This window comes from Rhineura floridana, chromosome 6, assembly GCF_030035675.1.
Source record: "Rhineura floridana isolate rRhiFlo1 chromosome 6, rRhiFlo1.hap2, whole genome shotgun sequence".
Lineage (NCBI taxonomy): Eukaryota > Metazoa > Chordata > Lepidosauria > Squamata > Rhineuridae > Rhineura > Rhineura floridana.
In genome coordinates, this window is record NC_084485.1 from 5942518 (window position 1) to 5966641 (window position 24124).

The following is a 24124-nucleotide window of genomic DNA, read 5'->3' on the forward strand; positions in this document are numbered from 1 at the left end:
AGGCACTAAAGAAATAATCATTTGTGTGCTACTGTGGATATTCTGTCGGATATTCTGTGGATATTCTGTCGTGCCCTCATCTTGGGAGGCATTCAGAAGATTGCCTATGGATTGATTTACTGACCATTCATTTCTCTCTCTCCCATTTTGGATCTAGCGTCAAGCTCTAAGTGCAGGGGTGTTTTTCTTCAGATGCCCAGTATGCAACAATAAAGAGACATTTCAGAATGAAATGTTGAGACTGGGCATACATATTCCAGAAAGGTAAGTAATTCCCAAAATGTTTCTTGCATTTGTAAGACTGTATGGTGTACAGATTTACAGTTATGCTGTATACCACTGCAGGTACATTTACTAGAAAAGCAGGATATAAATTGTTAATTTTTATGTTCTGAAATTTCGAGTGTTGCCTGGTATCGTTTTACTGTTAAGCTATGATTTCTTTATTGGTTTATATAGGGTATTGGGAATCTCCAGCCTGTGGGACTAATTAAGGCCAGCAAGGCCTTCTTCCCCAAACTACAAAACATATGTGATGTCAGGTGTGGGGCAGGTAGAGATAAGGTTGCCAATGCACAATTGGGAGCCTCAAAATGTGCTTCCAGTTGTTCATTGTCAAGGGATGCTTAATGTCACCACTAATCGGCTAATTGGCAGTGAGCAAGCCTGCCAGGATCATCTGCACTACTGGGTTCCCATTGGTTTTAATATCAAAAGTTGAAAATAAGATGCAAAATGGAAAGAATTGAATATGCTAACTACTGTAGAGGAAATATTTTAACCGCTTGGTTTTTCAAGTATGAAGACAAGCATGAATCCATGACTGATCCTAGCCCACAAAACAAAAGCATGATTCATAGGATTGCTAAATCTAGGGGACAAATGAAGGCCAATGAAATCCCTTCAAAATTAGGACAAGAATTTCCTTTTTACAGGTTGCTGATGAAAAGCTAAGAGCAGGTAGGTAGGAAAATGAAACAGTACTGTCCTTTTTGGTCAGTGTATGCATAATGCAAAGCCATGGTTAACACCAGAATTGGACGTTTCAAAAAAGGTTTTCCAGTTCTTGCAAATGCTGGTTTGTAGACAAGCCTGGGTTAATCAGCCTGCTCAGATAGATGGGAGATCTGAATTGCAAAAGAACTGACTGGCCTTTAAAGAGCTACTGACTTCCTTTAGATTCCTTTTTCTCACTTTGTTAGTTGGTCAAATTATTATTTTTCTAAGAAAAGCTGCAGTGTACAACTAAGCTGTTCTAATAAGTTTGAATGTTTCCAGAGATGCCTCCTGGGAACTGGAATTGGATGCATACCAGGACCTTCTTCAGTGTTACCAACAATGTGACATCAAAATATGCCTCTGCAAAAATGGAAGAAGCTACAATGAGCCTGATAGGTATTAATATACGTAGTCCTTGGACATAAAAATGTCTAATATGCTTGTAGTTTTTAGGAATGTTACCTAGTACTGCTTCCATCCACAATTTGTTTAAGTCAGTTGGTGATGGCCACATATGGAATTATACTAAACCAAAGAAATTAGTAGCCCTTAACTTAAATAGTCTTGGTGGGGTTTTTATTTGTAATAAGATGGTGGCATATTGACTTTTATGGTGCCAGTCATGAGTACTTTGTCTTTAGAAATCCGAAACATGTATTGACGTTAGAGGCCCTGTTCCATGTCCTCTTGGGTTCCAAAATTCACCCTGCCTTGCATAGTGATGGTACCTCAGCCTTGCATGGTAAGGGTTCATCATTACTTGCCTTCCATCAAATGGTGAAAAGATGGCATATCTAGAAGGCTTTATAGATTTATCATCCATCGAGGTGGGTTATCAATAGGTTGGGCTGAAAGGGCCCCTTCTGCAAGCAGAACAGAATCTTTGGGTCCAACCCAATACATTTTTGCTGATGTGCGTTTTTCTGGCTTTTATTTGATTCTTTTATAAAGTGTATGTATTCTATTATGTTTTTTATTATTAATAGCCACTTTGGATATCCTTTCTAACAGAAAGCAAGGGGAAATATATTAAATATAATATAAAATATTGATAATCTTCCACTCCTTCTGCCCACTTTATCTTAATGCGTTGCAACTGAATAGTTTTGTTTCTCCTTGGGAAATACACTGATGCCAAATATAATGGTATAACTAATTATATTGAAGACCCTCTGTGGCGCAGAGTGGTAAGCGGCGGTAACACAGCCGAAAGCTCTGCTCACGGCCGGAGTTCGATTCCAACAGAAGGAGGAAGTCGAATCTCCGGTAAAAGGGGTTGAGGTCCACTCAGCCTTCTATCCATCCGTGGTCGGTAAAATGAGTACCCGGCATACGCTGGGGGGTAAAGAAAGACTGGGGGAGGAACTGGCAATCCCACCCCATACGGCCTAGTAAACGTCGCAAGACGTCACCCTAAGAGTCGGAAACGACTTGCACTACAAGTGCGGGGACACCTTTACCTTTACCTTTAATTATATTGAGTTTAAAAGATTTAAGTTGCAACTGCCTTAATTTTTAAAATACATTTTTGTTTTCTTTTAGCAAATGGGAAATAAAACGCTGTCAATATTGTGGATCAAGTGGGACTCATTTGGCATGTTCCTCACTTACAAGTTCGGAGCAAACTTGGGAATGTGTAGAATGTAAAACTATCCTGGCCAAAGCAACTGGTATGCAACTCCTGCTTATTATGGAACTAATTTAAACTTGTTAAAGATTTGCAAGAGAAATGATGTGAATTTCATTATTCAGGGTATGGTCAGAAATGGCAAAAGCGTTCTTGGAGCATGCCAGAAAAAAAAGATATTGGAGACAGCTTGCTGGGAGAGCCATCACCCAAATGTCCCAGGTAGCCTCCTGGATCCCATCTTGGCTTTCTTGCCAGGTATGTAATTTTCTTTTGCTTGCAACTGCTTGGAAACATACAGGTAGTGTTTACACATCATGCTAAACCACAGTTTAGCACAATGTGTAGACCAGAAATGAGCTGCAGGGAAACTCAGGTCTGTGCACTCTCTTCTTTCCATATGCATGTAGGAGTGAGTTTGAGAACTTTCACTTTTTCTTTTCTTTTAATTTGTTGTGTAATCCAGAGTGACAAACTGGCTTCCTTGAGACTAATAGTTAGTGTGAACCCAATTTCATACCATGGTTACTGATGCTGTCAAAACTAACCACAGCTCCAGAGGACACAGCAAACTGCAGGAAAGCAAAAGCTTTTGCTCCTGAATTCCTCTTACTGGCTTCACCAGTGTGTGTGTGTGTGTGTGAGGGAGGATGGGTGGAGAGGGGAAGGGAGGAGAGAGGGGAGGGAGGAGGGGAGAGAGGAGAACATAAGAACAAAAGAAGAGCCTGCTGGATCAGGCCAGTGGCCCATCTAGTCCAGCATCCTGTTCTCACAGTGGCCAACCAGGTGCCTCGGGGAAGCCCGCAAGCAGGACCCGAGTGCAAGAACACTCTCCCCTCCTGAGGCTTCCGGCAACTGGTTTTCAGAAGCATGCTGCCTCTGACTAGGGTGGCAGAGCACAGCCATCATGGCTAGTAGCCATTGATAGCCCCATCCTCCATGAATTTGTCTAATCTTCTTTTAAAGCCATCCAAGCTGGCGGCCATTACTGCATCTTGTGGGAGCAAATTCCATAGTTTAACTATGCGCTGAGTAAAGAAGTACTTTCTTTTGTCTGTCCTGAATCTTCCAACATTCAGCTTCTTTGAATGTCCCCGAGTTCTTGTATTATGAGAGAGGGAGAAGAACTTTTCTCTATCCACTTTCTCAATGCCATGCATAATTTTATACACTTCTATCATGTCTCCTCTGACCCGCCTTTTCTCTAAACTAAAAAGCCCCAAATGCTGCAACCTTTCCTCGTAACGGAGTCGCTCCATCCCCTTGATCATTCTGGTTGCCCTCTTCTGAACCTTTTCCAACTCTATAATATCCTTTTTGAGATGAGGCGACCAGAACTGTACACAGTATTCCAAATGCGGCCGCACCATACATTTATACAACGGCATTATGATATCGGCTGTTTTATTTTCAATACCTTTCCTAATTATCGCTAGCATGGAATTTGCCTTTTTCACAGCTGCCGCACACTGGGTCGACATTTTCATCGTGCTGTCCACTACAACCCCGAGGTCTCTCTCCTGGTCGGTCACCGCCAGTTCAGACCCCATGAGCGTATATGTGAAATTCAGATTTTTTGCTCCAATATGCATAATTTTACACTTGTTTATATTGAATTGCATTTGCCATTTTTCCGCCCATTCACTCAGTTTGGAGAGGGCTTTTTGGAGCTCTTCGCAATCCCTTTTTGTTTTAACAACCCTGAACAATTTAGTGTCGTCAGCAAACTTGGCCACTTCACTGCTCACTCCTAATTCTAGATCATTAATGAACAAGTTGAAAAGTACAGGTCCCAATACCGATCCTTGAGGGACTCCACTTTCTACAGCCCTCCATTGGGAGAACTGTCCATTTATTCCTACTCTCTGCTTTCTGCTTCTTAACCAATTCCTTATCCACAAGAGGACCTCTCCTCTTATTCCATGACTGCTAAGCTTCCTCAGAAGTCTTTGGTGAGGTACCTTGTCAAACGCTTTTTGAAAGTCTAAGTACACTATGTCCACTGGATCACCTCTATCTATATGCTTGTTGACACTCTCAAAGAATTCTAGTAGGTTACTGAGACAGGACTTTCCCTTGCAGAAGCCATGCTGGCTCTGCTTCAGCAAGGCTTGTTCTTCTATGTGCTTAGTTAATCTAGCTTTAATAATACTTTCTACCAGTTTTCCAGGGACAGAAGTTAAGCTAACTGGCCTGTAATTTCCGGGATCCCCTCTGGATCCCTTTTTGAAGATTGGCGTTACATTTGCCACTTTCCAGTCCTCAGGCACAGAGGAGGACCCGAGGGACAAGTTACATATTTTAGTTAGCAGATCAGCAATTTCACATTTGAGTTCTTTGAGAACTCTTGGGTGGATGCCATCCGGGCCTGGTGATTTGTCAGTTTTTATATTGTCCATTAAGCTTAGAACTTCCTCTCTCGTTACCACTATTTGTCTCAGTTCTTCAGAATCCCTTCCTGCAAATGTTAGTTCAAGTTCAGGGATCTGCCCTATATCTTCCATTGTGAAGACAGATGCAAAGAATTCATTTAGCTTCTCTGCAATCTCTTTATCGTTCTTTAGTACACCTTTGACTCCCTTATCATCCAAGGGTCCAATCGCCTCCCTAGAGTCTCCTGCTTTGAATGTATTTATAGAAATTTTTGTTGTTGGTTTTTATGTTCTTAGCAATGTGCTCCTCAAATTCTTTTTTAGCATCCCTTATTGTCTTCTTGCATTTCTTTTGCCAGAGTTTGTGTTCTTTTTTATTTTCTTCATTCGGACAAGACTTCCATTTTCTGAAGGATGACTTTTTGCCTCTAAGAGCTTCCTTGACTTTGCTCGTTAACCATGCTGGCATCTTCTTGGCCCTGGCGGTACCTTTTCTGATCTGCGGTATGCACTCCAGTTGAGCTTCTAATATAGTGTTTTTAAACAACTTCCAAGCATTTTCGAGTGATGTGACCCTCTGGAGTTTGTTTTTCAGCTTTCTTTTTACCAATCCCCTCATTTTGTGAAGTTTCCTCTTTTGAAGTCAAATGTGACCGTGTTGGATTTTCTTGGCAATTGTCCATTTACATGTATGTTTAATTTAATAGCACAATGGTCACTGCTCCCAATCAGTTCAACAACACTTACATCTCGCACCAGGTCCCGGTCCCCACTGAGGATTAAGTCCAGGGTTGCCGTCCCTCTGGTCGGTTCCATGACCAACTGGTCTAGGGAATAGTCATTTAGAATATCTAGAAACTTTGCTTCTTTGTCATGACTGGAACACATATGCGGCCAGTCTATGTCTGGGTAGTTGAAGGCACCCATTACTACCACATTTCCTAGTTTGGATGCTTCCTCAATTTCATATCTCATCTCAAGGTCTCCCTGAGCATTTTGATCAGAGGGACGATAGATCGTTCCCAGTATTAAGTCCCTCCTGGGGCATGGTATCACCACCCACAACGATTCTGTGGAGGAGTCCGCCTCTTTTGGGGTTTCCAGCTTGCTGGATTCAATGCCTTCTTTCACGTATAGAGCGACTCCGCCACCAATACGTCCTTCCCTGTCCTTCCGATATAGTTTATATCCAGGGATAACCGGATCCCACTGGTTTTCTCCATTCCACCAGGTCTCCGTTATGCTCATTATATCAATGCTCTCAGAGCTTGGAGAAGTTACTTTTTTGAACTACAACTCCCATCAGCCCCAGCCAGCATGGCCACTGGATTGGGCTGATGGGATTTGTAGTTCAAAAAAGTAACTTTTCCAAGCTCTGATATGCTCTCCTCTAAGCCCAAGCACTCCAGTTCTCCCATCTTGGTTCGGAGGCTCCTAGCATTGGCGTAGAGGCACTTGTAAGCAGTGTCTCTCTTCAAGTGTCTTTGGCACTTGTGGTTTGGCCTGTGGTAATTTTGCCCTTCTGAATTTATATCCTGTGCCCCTGCTCTCACAATGCCTACTTCTAGGCCTACCCCTTTTACAATGTCATCATTTCTTTGGTCTTTATCCTGGGGGGAGGTTTATTCCGAACCGGACCTTTCTCAGCTCCTGTCGGGTTTCCCCCCTCAGTCAGTTTAAAAGCTGCTCTGCCACCTTTTTAATTTTAAGTGCCAGCAGTCTGGTTCCATTCTGGTTCAAGTGGAGCCCGTCCCTTTTGTACAGGCCTGGCTTGTCCCAAAATGTTCCCCAGTGCCTAACAAATCCAAACCCTTCCACCCGACACCATCGTCTCATCCACGCATTGAGACTGCTAAGCTGTGCCTGTCTGGCTGGTCCTGCGCGTGGAACCGGTAGCATTTCAGAGAAAGTCACCTTGGAGGTCCTGGCTTTCAGCATCCTGCCTAGCAACCTAAATTTTGCTTCCAGGACCTCACGGCTGCATTTCCCCATGTCGTTGGTGCCAACGTGCACCACGACCACTGACTCCTTCCCAGCACTGTCTACCAAACTATCTATACGACGGGCGATATCCGCAACCTTCGCACCAGGCAGGCAAAACACCTTGCGGTCTACACGCCCATCACACACCCCACTGTCTATGTTCCTAATGATCGAATCACCCACTACAAGGATCCTTCCACCCCCTGGAGATATATCCTCGGCACGAGAGGATAGCTGCTCATCCCCCAAGGAATGGGTCCCTTCTAAGGGATCGTTTCCCTCTTCCTCAGCTGGATGCTCTCCTTCCCTGAGACCATCGTTCTCCATGATAGCAGAAGAGCTATCATCCTTGGAGTGGGACACAGCTATAACATCCCTGGAGGCCACACACCTCTCTGCCTCTCTCAGCTTTTCCAGGTCAGCCACCTTGGCCTCAAGGAAATGAAGTCGTTCCCGGAGAGCCAGGAGCTCATTGCACCAAGAGCACACCCACGACTTCTGTCCAACAGGCAGATAGTTGTACATGCTGCAGGCGGTGCAAAACACTGGAAAGCCCCCACACCCCTGCTGGCTTCTTACCTGCATAAGAGAAGGCGTGCTGGAGTTTGGTCCTATACATGTCATGGAAAACCATGATTTAGCGCGTGAACATAGCTGAATCCTGAAAATAGTAACTTTGATCTAAGGGCTAAATAGTGAATCCATCACATTTCACAATCATCTTGAAGCATCTCTTTGTTCTATCTAGGGTTGCCAGGTTCTTGGCCTGAGACTGATCCTGTATCTTTAGGAGAAGAGAATGTCAGTCAAGTGCAGGTGTTCTTGCAAGTCTGTAATGGGAAAAACCACAAGGTGGAATTCTCCCTCCCCCCTCCCCAACTTTAACGATACGGAAGACCTCTTGGTTGCCAGGCCCATCCTCCAAGACGTGGAGGACCTTGTGGTTTTTCCCATTACAGAGTTGCAAGAACACCTGCACTTGGCTGACCTCTTCTTCTAAACATTCAGGATCAGGCCATGGACCTGGCAACCCTAGTTCCATCCCACAGGCTACTCCAAAACTCAGGAACTTCAGAAGCAGCCAACAGTGTATTTGATGGGAAGGAACCAAAGCAAGCCCTTGCACTATACCTTTAAAATGTGGCCTAATAAAATACAAGCCACTAGCAAAAAGTACACTTGCACTTAATTTGTTTATGGTCGTGGTGCAAATCCTATTGATTTCAATGAACTTTAATTACATTCTTGTTCCCAGTTCTTAACACAGCAAGTTCTACTACTCATTTACAAAAAAAGTCAGTTACTAACTATACACTTGATCTGTGCAGCATTGTAGGCTGCAGATAGAAACATTTCAGTCAGGATGGGGCTAATTAAAAGTAGATTTTTAGGAAAGAAATTTTGTGTGTGGATATATGAAATTGTACATACATATTTGCATGCAGGTATGTGTGCTTATGTTTGCAGTTGTTGACTCACAGAAGTAGTCCCTTTTGGACACTTCGTTGTTGTTGTTCTTGTGTGCCTTCAAGTCGACTACGACTTATGGCGACCCTATGAATCAGCGACCTCCAACAGCATCTGTCGTGAACCACCCTGTTCAGATCTTGTAAGTTCAGGTCTGTGGCTTCCTTTATGGAATCAATCCATCTCTTGTTTGGCCTTCCTCTTTTTCTACTCCCTTCTGTTTTCCCCAGCATTATTGTCTTTTCTAGTGAATCAGGTCTTCTCATTATGTGTCCAAAGTATGATAACCTCAGCTTCATCATTTTAGCTTCTAGTGATAGTTCTGGTTTAATTTGTTCTAACACCCACTTATTTGTCTTTTTGACAGTCCGTGGTATCTGCAAAGCTCTTCTCCAACACCACATTTCAAATGAATTGATTTTTCTCCTGTCCCGCTTTTTGAAACTAATGTTGTTTTTTCTCTAGGTCTCCAAAGATATGCCCCAATGGCTTTACTCAGTGTTCACAACTGGATCTTCCCTCTCCTAATAATAGACTGATATCTCCTTCCCCCTTGATCAGTCCTTCAGTGAGGAATCTGTCAATAAGAAAAAATAAGAAAATGTTAAGTAGTACTTGGCCAATGTTTGCATTTTATAATGGATTATTGAGTTTGGGGGGTGGCCTTGTGCTAGTAGCCAGTGGAAATCTTGCCTTTCCCCCTATATTCCATTTCACACTGCATTTGAACACTCACCCACTCCCAAAGCAGTTTGGTTAGCAATGCTGGGGACTGCTGTGGGCAGGACACAAAGTATGAAACAACTCTGGGTGAGAGCCAACATCACATCAGCAGACACAATGGGACTTTCCCTTCCTCTCTCCACCCCCCCATAGCAGCCTCCTGTGCAGTGCCAAAATCAGGTGCGGATGGTCTCCAGAGGAGATTTTTTGTGCTGAAGGGAGGAGGAAAGAACAGGAAAGTTGCACTTGCACGAAGATAATTCCATTCCACCAGCAGAACATCACAACTGGCCATCGTCTATTAGGCTTGTGGAACTATTTTTATGATTCTTTGTATCCTGCCAAATGCTTTAAGGCTAGAGATTGGTAGCTGTTTGCAACAGGGCTTCACCTTCCTCTCCTCCCCTTGCAGCTCCCATTCTCCCTCAAAAATCTGTGCCAGGGGGGTGGGGGACCTCTAGACCCTATTTTGTGGGTGTCTAGGGAGGAGGAGGAGAAGGATAAGTTGTCCAGTTCAGAGCGGGATTCACGAGGCTGAGATGAGGGTGCAATCAATTCTTGTTTTATTAGAGTAATCGATACATCAAAGGCAGTGCACCTCATAGGAAACCCTATGCTAACTCACTACAATTCCCTAACTACACTTTAGACATGCTCTGCAACATATGGAAGGAGGTGATTCAGCACCCAATTCTGAACGTGGCAGACTTAAATAGGGAAGGTCTTCGAGCGTAACCTTGCACTCCTGCACACACACGGCCTCTGCCCCGTCTGCTTCTCCAGGCGTGCACGCGGTGAAGGGGGGCAAACATCCAAAGCCTCATCAGACAGAACAGGTTCCTTATCGGCAGGCTGGGGAGCAGCAGGCGGGAAAGCGTCGGGCGTCTCTAGGACCCTGCTTGTTGAAGGAAGAGTTCCTGCTTTCTCAGGGGCATCCCTTAATGGTCCCGAGGGTGTGCTTGGAGGCTGAGGGCTATCCCCTCGAAGGGCAGGGCTATCCGTGGGACCTGACGGGGCGGCAAGCTCGCTCTCCTGCTCAAGGTCGGGACTAGACTCAACAACAACTGGAGCGTCCATGCTTTCTAACTGCTGTGGCACCTGAAACGCATGCCTTTCCCCTCCCCGCTCCTCCTGAAAGGGCCTGGGCTCAACAGGAGGGTTCTCCAACTATAATCTGCCTACTGCAAATACCTGCTGTTGGAAACTTGTGAGCATGGGTGAACTAATGTTCAACATATAAACATACATGTAAATAGCCAATTGCCAGGAAAATTTAATACAGTCACTTTTCACTTCAACAGAGGAAACTTCCCCCAACTGAGTGGATTAGTAAAAAGAAAGTTTGAAGGCAAAGTTCAGAGACCCAAGTCACTCCAAAATGTTTGAGAGTTGTTTAAAAGCACAATATTAGAAGCTCAACTGGGGTGTATATTGCAGATAAGGAAAGGTACCACCAGGGCCAAGAGGATGCCAGAGTCAAAGAAGCTATTAGAGAAGGCTTCCTTCAAAAAAATGGAAGTCTTGTCCGTATTAGGAGAATAAAAAGGAACACAAACTCTGGCAAAAGAAATGCAAGAAGGCTAAGAGATGCTTAAAAGGAGCATATTGCTAAAAACATAAAAACCGAGAACAAAACATTCTTTAAGTACATTCAAAGCAGGAGACCATCTAGGGGGGCAATTGGGCCCCTGGATGACAAGAGAGTCAAAGGTGAGCTAAAGCAGGATAAGGAGAATGCAGAGAAGCTGAATGACTTTGCATCAGTCTTCACAGCGGAGGATATAGGGCAGATCCCTGTACCTGAACTAACTTATGCAGAATCAGAGTCTGAGGAACTGAGGCAAATAGTGAGACATGAAGTTCTGGGCTTAATAGACAAAATAAAAACTAACAAATCGCCAGGTCTGGATGGCACCCACCCAAGAGTTCTCAAAGAACTCAAATGTGAGACTGCTGATCTTCTAACAAAAATACATGACTTGTCCCTCAGATTCGCTTCCAACACTGGGGCCTGGAAAGTGGCCAATGTAACACCCGTCTTTAGAAAGGGATCCAGGGGGAATCCCAGAAACAACAGGCCAATTATCTTGACATCTGGTAAAAAACATTGTTAAAGATAAAATAACCAATTATATAGAAGAGTGATCCTGAGTGAAGCAGAACCGGCATGGCTTCCTCAAGGGTAACTCCTGTTTCACTATTAGAGTTCTTTGAGAGTGTCAACAAGCATTCACATATGCGCTCATGGGGTCTGAACTGGCGGTGACTGACCAGAAACGAGGCCTGGGGGATGTAGTGAGTAGCTCCATGAAGATGTCGACTCAGTGTGTGGTAGCTGTGTAAAAGGCAAATTCCATGCTAGGATCATTAGGAAAGGTATTAAAAATAAAACTGTTGATACCATAATGCTGTTACACAAATCTATGGCGTGGCCACATGGAATACTGTGTACAGTTCTGGTCGCCTCATCTCAAAGAGGTTATTGTCGAGTTGGAAAAGGTTCAGAAAAGGGCAACCAGAATGATCAGGGGAGTGGAGCAACTCCCCTATGAGGAAAGGTTGCAGCATTTGGGGGGGGGTTAGTTTGGAGGAAAGGCGAGTCAGAAGCAACATGAGGGAAGTTTAAGAAATTATGCATGGCATGGAAAAAGTGGATAGAGAAAAGTTTTTCTCCCTCCCTCATAACATTAGAACTCGTGAAGCTGAATGTTGGAAGATTCAGGACAGACAAAAGGAAGGACTTCTTCAGGCAGCACGTAGTGGAACTATGGAATTCATTCCCACAAGAGGCAGTGACGACCACCAACGTGGATGGCTTTAAGAGAGGATGAGACAGATTCATGGAGGAGAAGGCTATCAATGCCTACTAGCCATGATGGCTACACTCTGCCTCCATAGTTGGAGGCAGTAAGTGTCTCTGAATACCAGTTGCTGGATGATGGAAGTGGGGCAAGAGCAACTCCTGTTTTGTTCTTTTGTTTGTGCTCCAGAAGGGAGAGAGAGCTAGGGTCCTCCAGATGGATAGGCTTGTTTACCTTTTACCTGTGATGCTCTGACTGACTTCCTTCTGTCGCTAGACTGTGACGCCTTTAGGGAAGCTTACCTGCCCCTCCTCCTTCCGCCCTTTCCACTCCTTTCCTTCTCCGACTGTTAAGGAGAGAGGAGACATCCCTTTGTATCTGCTGTCTCTCTAGCATGGGGCTATCTCCTACACCTGGGCGTTATGCCTCCAACTTAGCTAGTTAGTTAGAACTAGGTATGCCTTTTCTATCTACTATGTATTTCTATAAATAAAGTAGCTCTCCTTATTTTACTAAGTCTCCAGTCTCAGTGATGCTGATGCAGGGTAAAAGCCTGCTTTCTTAGGCAAACACACGCACACGTTGGCACACTCACATTTCAACATCCGCTGTTACTCTCTGCTGCTGTGGTGCTGCTTTTAAACGAAATTAAGCAACACAACTACACACAGCAACACTGGAAACCGCAGGAGGGGAGAGAGCTCTTTGCACATAGGTCCCACTTGTAGGCTTTTCATAAGAGGCAACCGGCTGGCCACTGTGAGAACAGGATGCTGGACTAGATGGCGTGATCCAGCAGGTTCTTCTTATATTCTTAATTAGGAACAGAAGGGAAGCTACTGGATTTCTTGAGGTCGGAGATTCCAAAACAGAAGCCACAATCATTTTTGCTCTTGCAGTGGAGGAGAGGTCTACCCTGCCCCACCCCACCCCCAACCACTGAATAAATGCTCTCACCTTAGACAGGAGATTTACAGATTTTGGGGCAACTACCACAGCACTTTGAATTTCCAGGGCATGACCAGTCACCGGAACACCTCACTACGCAGGCTCCGATATGACCTGGACGTTCTGGGGGGCATCTCCCAGGCTTCTCTGCAAAAGAACACAACTCCATGGCTGAGAGATGCCTGTAACATAAACATAACATGGATACGTTCTCTCTCACACAAGAATATTCCATGTTTATCTATAGGGAAAAGGGAGCCCCGAGCCCAAAGTATTGCATCGGGCTCGAACACACCACACTGAGGGAATTAAGAGAGAAGGGTCTGACAGCAAGATACCGACCGCCCTCCGGTACACCCATCCCAGTAAACAGACTCTCGCCACCACCCCTGGTCTATCAAGGGGACAGCTGGAAAGCTAATGTATTCCTCTCCCTCTTGGAAGCCATAGCCCCTAAGATTGGCACCTGTTATGTTTGCGCACACACACACCCACATGGAGTGGCCGGGGTCCCTTTGATAGGCACCCCTCTCTCTCGAGGAGATCCCTAGTTTTCTAAAACGGCAGCCCGCAAAAGAACTGGATGGCCCCTTGGAAACCAGTGGCCCACTAGAAGGGGAAATCTGTGTGAGTAGCAAACCTAGGGCATATTCTGCCATGCATTGTCGCTTCATCATAAGTCAGCTTCAGACTAATGTATGGGGTACTTTCAATGACACCCACTTGCTCAATAGAAACTCCACTTGGTTACAGGCTTGGTATTATTTCCTGCCACAAGATTCTCCTGACCCAGACCTGTTTCCCTTCCTTTTCCATTTACGGTCCAAGCCCACTCCGAAAGGCCTCTGGTGGCTGTGTGGCCACCAGGCACAGCGACACCTGCCGATAGGAAACAGCTGGACGTGCACCTTGGGGAGGGTGATCCCTGGGCTCCGCGTAATAGACTGTAGCACGACACAGGAACCGAACAAAGACAGGGGAAGCAATACTCAGGGGCCTCTTCCCACAATATGGAGCAGGGCAAAATTACATGGATTTGGTAAAGTTATCTAATTCCTTTGAGGATTTTCTGAATGACACCACAGTTTCCTTGCGAGCTTTAACCAACGAGCAGGGGCAGATAGGACGGTTGCCTTACAGAACAGGCTAGCCATAGATTACCTCTTAGCAAGTTCAGGTGGCATATGCGTGTTAATTGGAAGCGAATGCTGCACCTCTATTACCGACTCAAAAGCAGATGTCTTGCAGCACTTAAACCACCTGGGAAAAGTGTATAATGATGTTGAGAAAATCAAGCAGTCCTCCTTGTTCCCCAACATTGCTGAGTGGTTTGACAGCTGGCCCAGCTGGCACAAGATAGTGACTTACGTCATGTTTGGGTTATGTGCCCTGGTTGTCTGCTGTTGTTGCATCCAATGTTTACCCAACCTTTTACCCACATTCTCCGCTTGTTGTGCACAATGTGCCTCAGCCTGACTTAAAAAGCCCCTCACGGTAACAGAATTGGCTTTACATGGACATGACTTTGCGTCTAATATATGAGGCGCAATGGCCAGTAGAGGATGAGGCAGCTATCTATTAGCCGCTGGACGTCTAATAGCGCTGAAAGGGGGGAATTGTTGGGAAAAACTGAACTCTGGGCCTAGGAAAAGTCCCAGAAAGCATAGAGGGTGTCAATGAACCAATCTTGCAAAGCACGACGGGACTCAGGTGGGCTGGGGAACACAAACGCTCTTAAGTTTCGTTTCCTCTCTCACGGGAACGCAGCCTCAGAGGTGCCTGTGAGGCGGCAACAATGTTTTGAGAAGATAATCACTCAGCCGTCCTTGACTGTTTTATTCTTCCAGTACTTTGTGTTTTCTTCACACCCATGTATCTTTCCTGTAAATAAATGAAGGCTTGTAAGGCTCTCTGAATTCTCTCTGAATACTCCCTTAGAAGCTTAGTAATAGAATTTCGTAGTTTTACTGATAAGTGACCTTCTCAGGGCCATATGTATTTTCTTGTGTATATGTTCCCATGTTTATGATCCCCAAAAGTGTCAATCCATCCCCCCTTCCCTACCCTTATCGTAAGATGAATTGCTCATGGTTCTGATTTTCAAAGGAAGAACATCCTGACTTTGATATGTAGCAAGTGATATGTAGCTTATGTCTGTTACTTGTCTCTGATGTTATGTTACATTCTGTTTGTTGATGTTTTGCTTACAAAACCTATATATTGACACGGCAGAAAATAAACGGGGCTCTCATTCTTGCCAGGCTGTCGTGCCCGTGTGAGATTGAGGCCACTTTTTGATCAAGAAGTTGTATGTGTCTTTACTTGGTGTCTGGCCGAAATCCAAACAGTCAATTGGAACCCCCTCAGCTCGCACTCCCACCCGGGGAACTGAGGTGAGCAATCCACTGCTTTGGCGGGTTGAAATTTAGCCTCAGCACCACCTTTGAGTTACGACACTGAAGTTGGTTCCTAGTTCCCAGTTCCTTATTTGCTGTAAAGTTCAAAACACTAAAAAAGAAGAAAAGTTGACAGCTACAGCAACTTCAAGCAAAACTGAACATGTGTCTGGACCCCCAAATATATGTTGGGCTTCCCTGTATATCACTGTGATCGGAGGACTCTCCTGTCAAGAATAACAATACATTTATGCAATCAAAATCATCAGGCTTCTGATATTATCATAAATACATAATGATGTCATAAAATCATAAAAAATAACTAACTGGGGGTGCCCATCCCAAAATCTTCTCTGGGCCAGGACAGATCATATACTCCAGGATAGGGGAAGGTTTGCTCTACGAGATGCCATTGTGTTCCAGCTGGCCCAGAGCTTCTGCTGGGCACAGGGCACCCAAGGGAGCATCTATGCAACATAGACAAAAACAACCAGAAAATAATAAGTTTGGGTGCACAGCCCAAAATCTGCTCTGGGCCAGGACTGCACAGGCTTCTCATAGCGGACACCCTCCCCTTTTCTGGGGTATATGATTTGTCCTGGCCCAGAGAAGATGTTGGGGTTTGGGATCCGCAGTTACTTATTTTCCCCTGCATGTTTTTCTCTGCTTTGGTTTTGCATAGATGCCCTCATCCATGCCCTGCACCCAACAGGAGCTCTGGCCAGGCGGGACGCAGTGGCATGTCAAAGAGGACACCCTGCCCTTTCCTTGGCTGTATGATTTGTCCGGGTACAGAGCAGATTCTGGGGTGGGTACCCCAAGATACTTATTTTTTCCTGTAAGCTTTTCTCTGCTTTGGTTTTGCGTAGATGCCCTCCTCCGTGCCCTGCGTCGAGCAGAAGCTCTGGCCCAGGTGGGATGCAGTGGCATCTCGTAGAGGACACCCTGCCCTTTCCTGGGGTGTATGATTTGGCCTGGCCCAGAGCAGATTTGGGGGTGGGCACCCCCAGTTCCTTATGTTTTCCTGCACATTTTTCTCTGCTTTGGTTTTCCATAGATGCACTCCTCCGTGCCCGGTGCCCAGCAGAAGCTCTGGGCCAGGTTGGACGCACTGGCATCTCCAAGAGGACACCCTCCCCTTTCCTGGGGTGTATGATTTGTCCTGGGCCAGAACAGATTTTGGGGTTCAGAGACATGTTTTAAGAGGCTAAGGATGAAAGAATGATAGGAAAATGTCTTAGCCACTGTGAAGAGTCTTCAACCATGCTTCCCCTTTCTTGCTGATTGGATCTCATTGTAGTGCAAGGTGGCCAGTCAGCCACTGAGAAGACTCTTGTCAGTGGAAAACACACTCCACTTTCATGACGATTGCCTCCCAGGGATGTCTGTTCTGATCACCATGTGAGAGAACAATGAAGATAACCTGAAAGTGTAGAGGGATAAGCCCCCTTCCCAGCCTTAGTTGTCGTGGGCTATCCCTACAGTATATTAAAGTATTGTATTGTTGCAATAATGCCGAAAGACAACAGTAATAATGTGATTTCTTTTGGTTTTCCCAGATCTGCCAGAGACCACACCCACTATCAGCAAATTGTCCGGAACATATGACATATACTCCTTTGCACCCTACCACAAAAACCATGCATGAAAACAGTCTCCTATTACTGCTAGGTGACAAGAAAAGTGGAGGGCAGCAGCTGAAGGAACATGCGTGAAGATGCTATAGTCAAAAAAAGGGTGTAAGAATGATAGGAAAACGTCTTAGCCACTGGGAAGAGTCTTCTAGCATGCTTCCCCTTTCTTGCTGATTGCATCTCGGTGTAGTGCAAGGAGGCCAGGCAGCCTCTGAGAAGACTCTTCTCAGTAGTAAACACATTCCCCTTTCCTGTATACCCGCCACGGTTTACATCTCTCCCTCTGATACAAGGAAAATGCAAAGCACTTCTATGCCAATAATTCCTCTACTTATGTTTGCTTGAATTCCAGCTATTTTGCTCAATTACACACAGCCGGTCTTTCAACTTTTTTTGGCATAATGAGGGGGCCTGGCATTGGAGGTGATGCATTGTCATGTGATGTCATGGTAAACAGTTCTGCATTTTAACATTTTTATTCTGTGCATCCTCTTGCTACACTCAACTGCCCATTTGAAGCTCCAGCGTACTGCCAGCCCTGTGCAACCACGAAGACAAAAGGCCCAGCCTCTGGAGTCTGTTGGGGAGAGGATGAAGTCCGGGATCACAACTCCCTCGGCGGCGGCTCTGCGGCACCGTGTCAGTGGCCCTCAGCCTTTATCAAGCTATCCCAGCATGGGACAACAGCATCCGGCCTGGGCCAGATGCTCACGTTGAGAAAAAAAGGCCAACAAATTCCTAGCAGCAAGAAGGGGGAGCTCGCCTGCCTGGCGGGATGAAAAGTGCCTGCAACCTCTGCTTGGCCTAGCTGCTAACTCTCACAGCTCCTTCTGCCCCAGACCCTTTTCTGAGGGTGCCAGGATGGGACCTCATCTCACTCTCACAAAAGGCCCAAAGTGTCCAACAGGGCAGTGCGCAGGCAAAAGAGCCACCATATACAGCTCTTAGCAGAGATGTTTTTCGAAAGTAGCTTCATATCAGAGCTTGGAAAAGTTACTTTTTTGAACTACAACTCCCATCAGCCCAATCCAGTGGCCATGCTGGCTGGGGCTGATGGGAGTTGTAGTTCAAAAAAGTAACTTTTCCAAGCTCTGCATTGCCCAGAATAAGTTTCACAGTCCAGGGAGCCTACAAGTGTCTTTGCTTATAGTCATATATAACTTCCCCCCCTCAATTTGCTCCTAAGGGTGCCCAAGTGGAGAGGTTTGTTTGTTTATTTCTTTATTGTCATATTTTATCTATTTATTTACTATTTGATTTATATCCTGCCCTTCCCCCCAGCAGGAGCCCAGGGTGGCCAAAAATAGCACCAACAACACTTTAAAGCATTATAAAAACAGACTTTCAAATACATTAAAACAAAACATCTTTAAAAACATTTTTAAAAAGTTTTAAAATGGATATGGACTGCCTTGAAGTCGATTCCGATTTATGGCAACCCTGTGAATAGGGTTTTCATGGTAAGCATTACTCAGAGGTAGTTTACCATTGCCTTCCTCTAAAAAAAGCTTTAAAAACATCTTTTAAAAAAAGGTTTAAGGACGATTTACAAAACGGAAAGGTTTAACAATATATTAAAAAGCAATTCCAACACAGAAGTAGAGTGGGATAAGGTCTCAACTTAAAAGGCTTGTTGAAAGAGGAAGCTGCCTTGGCTGTTGCCCCTTGTTATTCCATCCACCCCATATCAGCAGGCTGCATAAAAAGGCAACACCTGGTGCCTCCGCTTCATACGAATGCATCTCTGAATGCCAGACCGCTCCGGAAGGCTGCAAGCTGCATGTGAAGAAAGTACACAGATGGTATAATTCCTTTTTTGGGCACGTACAGGGATGCTGGCAAGAACAATCCACATGAAAGGAGAATGTGTTAGCTACTGAGAAGAGTCTTCTCAGTGGCTATCTTACCACCTTTCACTCTTGATTGGCTTCAATCAGCAGGAAAGGACAAGAAACCATGTCAGAGGTTCATCTCAATGCCTCATGCAGATTGCCTTGTAGAACTATGGAGACACACGGACCCTGCTCTAAAAAAAGTAAGCAGTCTAATACCCCCTGACACCCTGGGCAACTACACCCCTGGCTGGGTGTTGAAGTGTGTGCGTTGTTGCGTGAAACAGCATACGTTACGTTGGAGTTAAGTTGCTCAAGAAACTTCTCAGATGCATTAGATCAGGTTAAGAGTCTTTTATTAAGACATTATGGCTTAAGGCTTTAAGATCCCCCCCTCTAGGAGAGAAGTTCTCAGTTCAAAGACATTACACAGAAGACTCAGCTCAACACAGATAACTGCTAGAACTCTCCCAGTCTATCTTGATGCTGCCATGACAACAGCCTTGGCTATCTGTTCCCAGACTGGGCAAAGACATAACTTCTCTTAGCTACAGATTTCCACACTTTCAGACTTGATGGAAAAACACTCAGTGACAGTGTGGTTCAATGGTCAACAATCACCCCTTTTCCCCATCATGTCTGTAATTCATTACAACAATTACAATAATACATTCCTACAATACATCTTGCAATACAGCTTACATTTCAGTACAGTTCAGAACATCTCTGCACATTTAGCTAAAACTTTATTCAATCAAACTTTGGCTGTACACATGTCAAATACAAAGTGTCAGGATCCATGTCCACCAGTTTATGCATTCCAGGACTGGTAATTACCCCCACAGTATATCTTTCTGGAGGTTTCCCTATGTTTACTCTTGTAGAACGTCTTAATGGCACTAGGGCTTCTGCTCTCTCTGCCCCCCCATCTGTGCTTGTGCTTGGCACAGCCTGCGCAGAAGATTCCATTTCCTCAGCCTTACGTTTCTTTGATCTTCGTTTCCCACAAATGAGCTCATTTAATGCATCTCTGAGAGGAATATGTGTGCCCTCCACCTTTATGTCTGGATTTGGCTTAAATGTTTGTGATTGTGTGTCATCTGACCTTGTAAGAATGACTGTTTCCCTTTGATCCCAAGGTTTTTCTGAGACTTTAATGCTTCTGCTCAGAATTAATTGCTGTGTTTCTGGACACCAAACTCTGAAATATGCATTCTGAAATCCCAAAACAAAACCTTGCAGTGCTCTGGGCGCAAGCTTGCCCCTCCTTTTCCCCTGTGGAATGTAGATCCAGCATCTTGCCCCGAATTTTTGAATGTGTTGTATTTTTGGTTTTCTGCCAGTGATTTTCTCATAAGGAGATATTCCAAGAGCACTGTGTAATACCCTATTGTGAATGTAATTCGCATAAAAAATTGCTTCTGCCCAGAAGGAATTCCCTAAACTGCAATCCATCAGCATGGCTCTCATTGCTTCCTGAAGCACCCTGTTTTTGTTCTCTGCAACCCCGGTGGAAGGTTTAAGTGCTATTTTCTTACTTGCCAGCACTTCATGCAATGCTTTACCCATGAATTCTTCTCCCTGGCCTGAGTGTATAGCCCCCACCGTGATGCCATGTTGAGTTTCGATTCTCTTAATGAACAGTTTCAGCTTTTGCTCAGCTTCACTTTTATGCTTGAACAAATAAAGATTCGTGTATCTAGAGAAATCATCTACCAGTACCGTAAAGAATTTCGCACCCCCGCGTGAAGCATTTATTGGCCCTGATAAATCAACATGAACTAGCTGGTAGGGAGCTGTTGTGGTTCTTTCAGCCTCCCGGTTAATTGGTGCAATAGTCATTTTAGCTTTATGACAAGAATCACAATCCATTAACTGTCCACAATCTCTTAAACGCATGTCTTCACTATGCATTGGGGTTTTCTTAATCGTGTCAAGGTTTGCATGCCCCAGCCTTTGATGCCATTCATGGACGCAGCCCTGATGTACCTGTGCCTCAGCATTTAACACAGCACACCCTGCTTGACTGCTCTTTATTACAAACTGTGAATCATTAAGGCTTCCCTGCAAACACACTTGATCTCCCCTCATTACATAACATTTGTCTTTGTGGAACAATACAGAAAAATCACAACTCACCAGTTTTCTGACTGACAAAATGTTATGAGCTAATTCTGGAACAAACAAACATTCTGAAAGTATTCCCAGTTTATCAAATCTCACCAGTCCTCGGGCTTCCACGCTCTTTTGCAATCCATCCGCAAGTAAAACAAAGTCCTGCTCATTTGTAGACGTGTAAAACAAACTCCTGTCTTTAATTAATATATGGCTTGCCCCGCTGTCAACAATCCAGTTAACAGGTGCTAAATCTTGAGACTTCTGTTTACAAACAAAGTTCACATTTCCCTGCTTCAAGCCTCCGTCCCTGGAGTTTCGCTTGACTGCACAGTCTTTCTGGAGATGCCCACGAGCCCCACAGGCATAACAAGCCTTCAGCCGTTGCTGTTCTTGCTTGTTTTCCTGTCTGCTGCTGCTTTCTTCTTTCAGCTTGGCTCTTTGCTTTTCCTCAGCACTTTTCGCCTCTTGTCTCCGCTGCCATTCCTGGGTCAGCTTTTCCTCAATAAACGCAACGTTCAGACCTCCGTCAGGCATGGCTTCGAAAGCCATGACCATATTATTCCAAGTCCCATCGAGTGAAGCCAGGATCAAATAGGTCTTCTGAAGTTCAGAGTGTTCGACGCCTCGGTCCGTCAGCTCAGCAAACAAACATCTGAATTCCGTGAGATGCTCACTCATTTCGCACTCACCCGTGAAGCGCATCTGGTAAAGCTTCCGTGCCAAACACAATCTAGATCCCGCAATCTGTTGCACATGTAGGGCCTCCAACACGTCCCACATCTGTTTGGCGTTTGTAACATCTCTCACGTGTAGAAGATGAGAGTCAGATAGAGCCAGAAGTATAAAAGCTTGCGCCTTCTGATCTCTACGCGTCCAGGCCGCGGTCAGTACCGCCGGAGGGGGTCCATCTATAATGTCCCATAAATCCTCTTTTATCAGCAAAGCCCTCATCCTCGGCTTCCAGCTGGCAAAATTCTTTTCCGTCAATCTTTCCATTGGCAAGCCTCCCCCAGACAGGTTTACAGCCATGTTGCTCACCTCTGTCTGGTACAATCAATCAAGCTGCCCTCTGGAACTCCGTCTGCCGTTCAGACCAGCAACTTACTCCCGTGTAATGCGCTGTGGATCTGGGCCCATAACCCTGTTGAAGTGTGTGCATTGTTGCGTGAAACAGCATACGTTACGTTGGAGTTAAGTTGCTCAAGAAACTTCTCAGATGCATTAGATCAGGTTAAGAGTCTTTTATTAAGACATTATGGCTTAAGGCTTTAAGATCCCCCCCTCTAGGAGAGAAGTTCTCAGTTCAAAGACATCACACAGAAGACTCAGCTCAACACAGATAACTGCTAGAACTCTCCCAGTCTATCTTGATGCTGCCATGACAACAGCCTTGACTATCCGTTCCCAGACTGGGCAAAGACATAACTTCTCTTAGCTACAGCTTTCCACACTTTCAGACTTGATGGAAAAACACTCAGTGACAGTGTGGTTCAATGGTCAACACTGGGTCCTCTGGGGCCTGCACCCTTGGCCGCCCAGGAGCACTCTCTCAGTGGGAGAGGGGCAAGGCACCTGGGCAGTCAAGCAAGATCACCCCCTTTCCAGAAAAGAAGCCTCTTGGCCCGTGGCTGAGCAAAGCTGGCAGCCAGGGAAAGGGCACATTTCCCCAAAATGGCAACAGTGACATAACCCCGCTGAAGGTTCCGAAGCAGAGCCTGCTACGTGCGGCTGCTGGTGCCAGCATGTCTGGCAACAGGGAACTGGGTGGCCACAGCCCATCTCCCCCGACCCCTGGCACCTGGTTTTCCAGAAAGCTTCCTCGATGGTTTTTCACACAAAATAATGTTTTGTTGCATTGATGTTTACATGTTGTCATTGCAGATAACCAGTATTTTCCAATGTACTCTCAATGTACAGCCAAACTTTTGCATGCCTGAAATACAGACACTAGCACTCTTACTTTTCTTATAATGCCCCAAAGTCGCTGTTATATCTTTATTGGGGGTGGGGGCTATGAAGGCCATTTCCTTTTTTGTCTGGTGGTATATCTGTTAACTACCAAAGGAGTAATTTAACTATGTCCATCTCTTTTTTTTCGGTGTTTCTGCTACTGTCTTTACTGCAATAATTTGAGGTAGCACATTTTTGTTAAGCATTAAGACTAAAACAATGTTGGAAAGAAAGCCCGCTTTATTTCTTACATTCAGATTAAGACATTGTCTTCAAACAACCAATAAACATGTGCAGAAATCAATCCCATGTTTTGCTGCACCTATTGCAAATAAATGCAATTCAAAAACATCATTCCAGAAAGTGACTTGTGCCAATACAGTCATAACCAGAATTCGTTGTTTTGCTAAGTAATGCATCATGTAAACTTTAAACACAGCGAAACAGTACAAGAACCCTTCATTAATAACACCAACCTCCACAGGAAAAAAACGTTTCAATACACGCACAAACACAAAAACAAGGTTGCAATTATCTTTGAGGATATATCTCACCAACCATACAAAATGCAGGGTATAGTATTTTATGTCTTCTCATTTGGTCTAACATGAAATGCATCCTTGGGTATTGCTTACATAGCTGTAGAATGAGCACAAGAGAAAGAGACGCATTCACTGAAGCATAGAACATGTTATATCAACAGGTGTACACAAACTAGGGTTGCAAAGTCCATGGTAGCAAATGTCCCATTCCTGGGCAAGGTTCTAGAAAGAGTGGTTGCGGACCAGCTCCAGACACTCTTGGATGAGACCGATTATCTGGATCCATTTCAAACGGGTTTCAGGCCCAGTTTTGGCATGGAGACGACCTTGGTCGCCCTGTATGATGACCTTTGCCGGGAGAAAGACAGGGGGAGTGTAACTCTGTTGATTCTCCTTGATCTCTCAGCAGCTTTTGATACCATCGACCATGGTATTCTTCTGGGGAGACTTGCGAATTTGGGAGTTGGAGGTACTGCTTGGCGGTGGTTCTGCTCCTACTTGGCAGGTCGTCTCCAGAAGGTAGTGCTTGGGGAGCATTGCTTGGCACCCTGGGCTCTCCAATATGGAGTTCCGCAGGGGTCAGTTCTGTCCCCCATGCTCTTTAACATCTACATGAAGCCGCTGGGTGCTGTCATCAGGAGTTTTGGAGTGCGTTGTCACCAGTATGCTGATGACACGCAGCTCTATTTCTCCTTTTCATCTTCATCAGGTGAGGCTGTCAAGGTGCTGAAC

The 24124-nt window shown here is 45.1% G+C and overlaps 1 protein-coding gene across 7 annotated transcripts in view; it reads left to right on the plus strand.

Moving 5' to 3' along the window:
- The window catches only part of LOC133386992 (G2/M phase-specific E3 ubiquitin-protein ligase-like), a 40899-nt gene extending 22972 nt beyond the window's left edge, over positions 1-17927 (plus strand). For 5 of the 7 annotated variants that reach the window (XM_061630865.1, XM_061630868.1, XM_061630867.1 and 2 more), the window contains 5 exons: positions 158-264; positions 1279-1395; positions 2542-2669; positions 2752-2884; positions 8914-12484. In XM_061630865.1, coding sequence (XP_061486849.1) covers positions 158-264; positions 1279-1395; positions 2542-2669; positions 2752-2852 — 453 coding nt within the window. In that variant the 3' untranslated portion in view covers positions 2853-2884; positions 8914-12484. Of the gene's footprint in view, positions 1-157; positions 265-1278; positions 1396-2541; positions 2670-2751; positions 2885-8913; positions 12485-15181; positions 15314-16875 lie in introns of those variants that run through there. The other 2 variants (XR_009763328.1, XM_061630864.1) reach the window with 2 other exon arrangements.
- The last annotated feature ends 6197 nt before the right edge of the window (positions 17928-24124 follow it).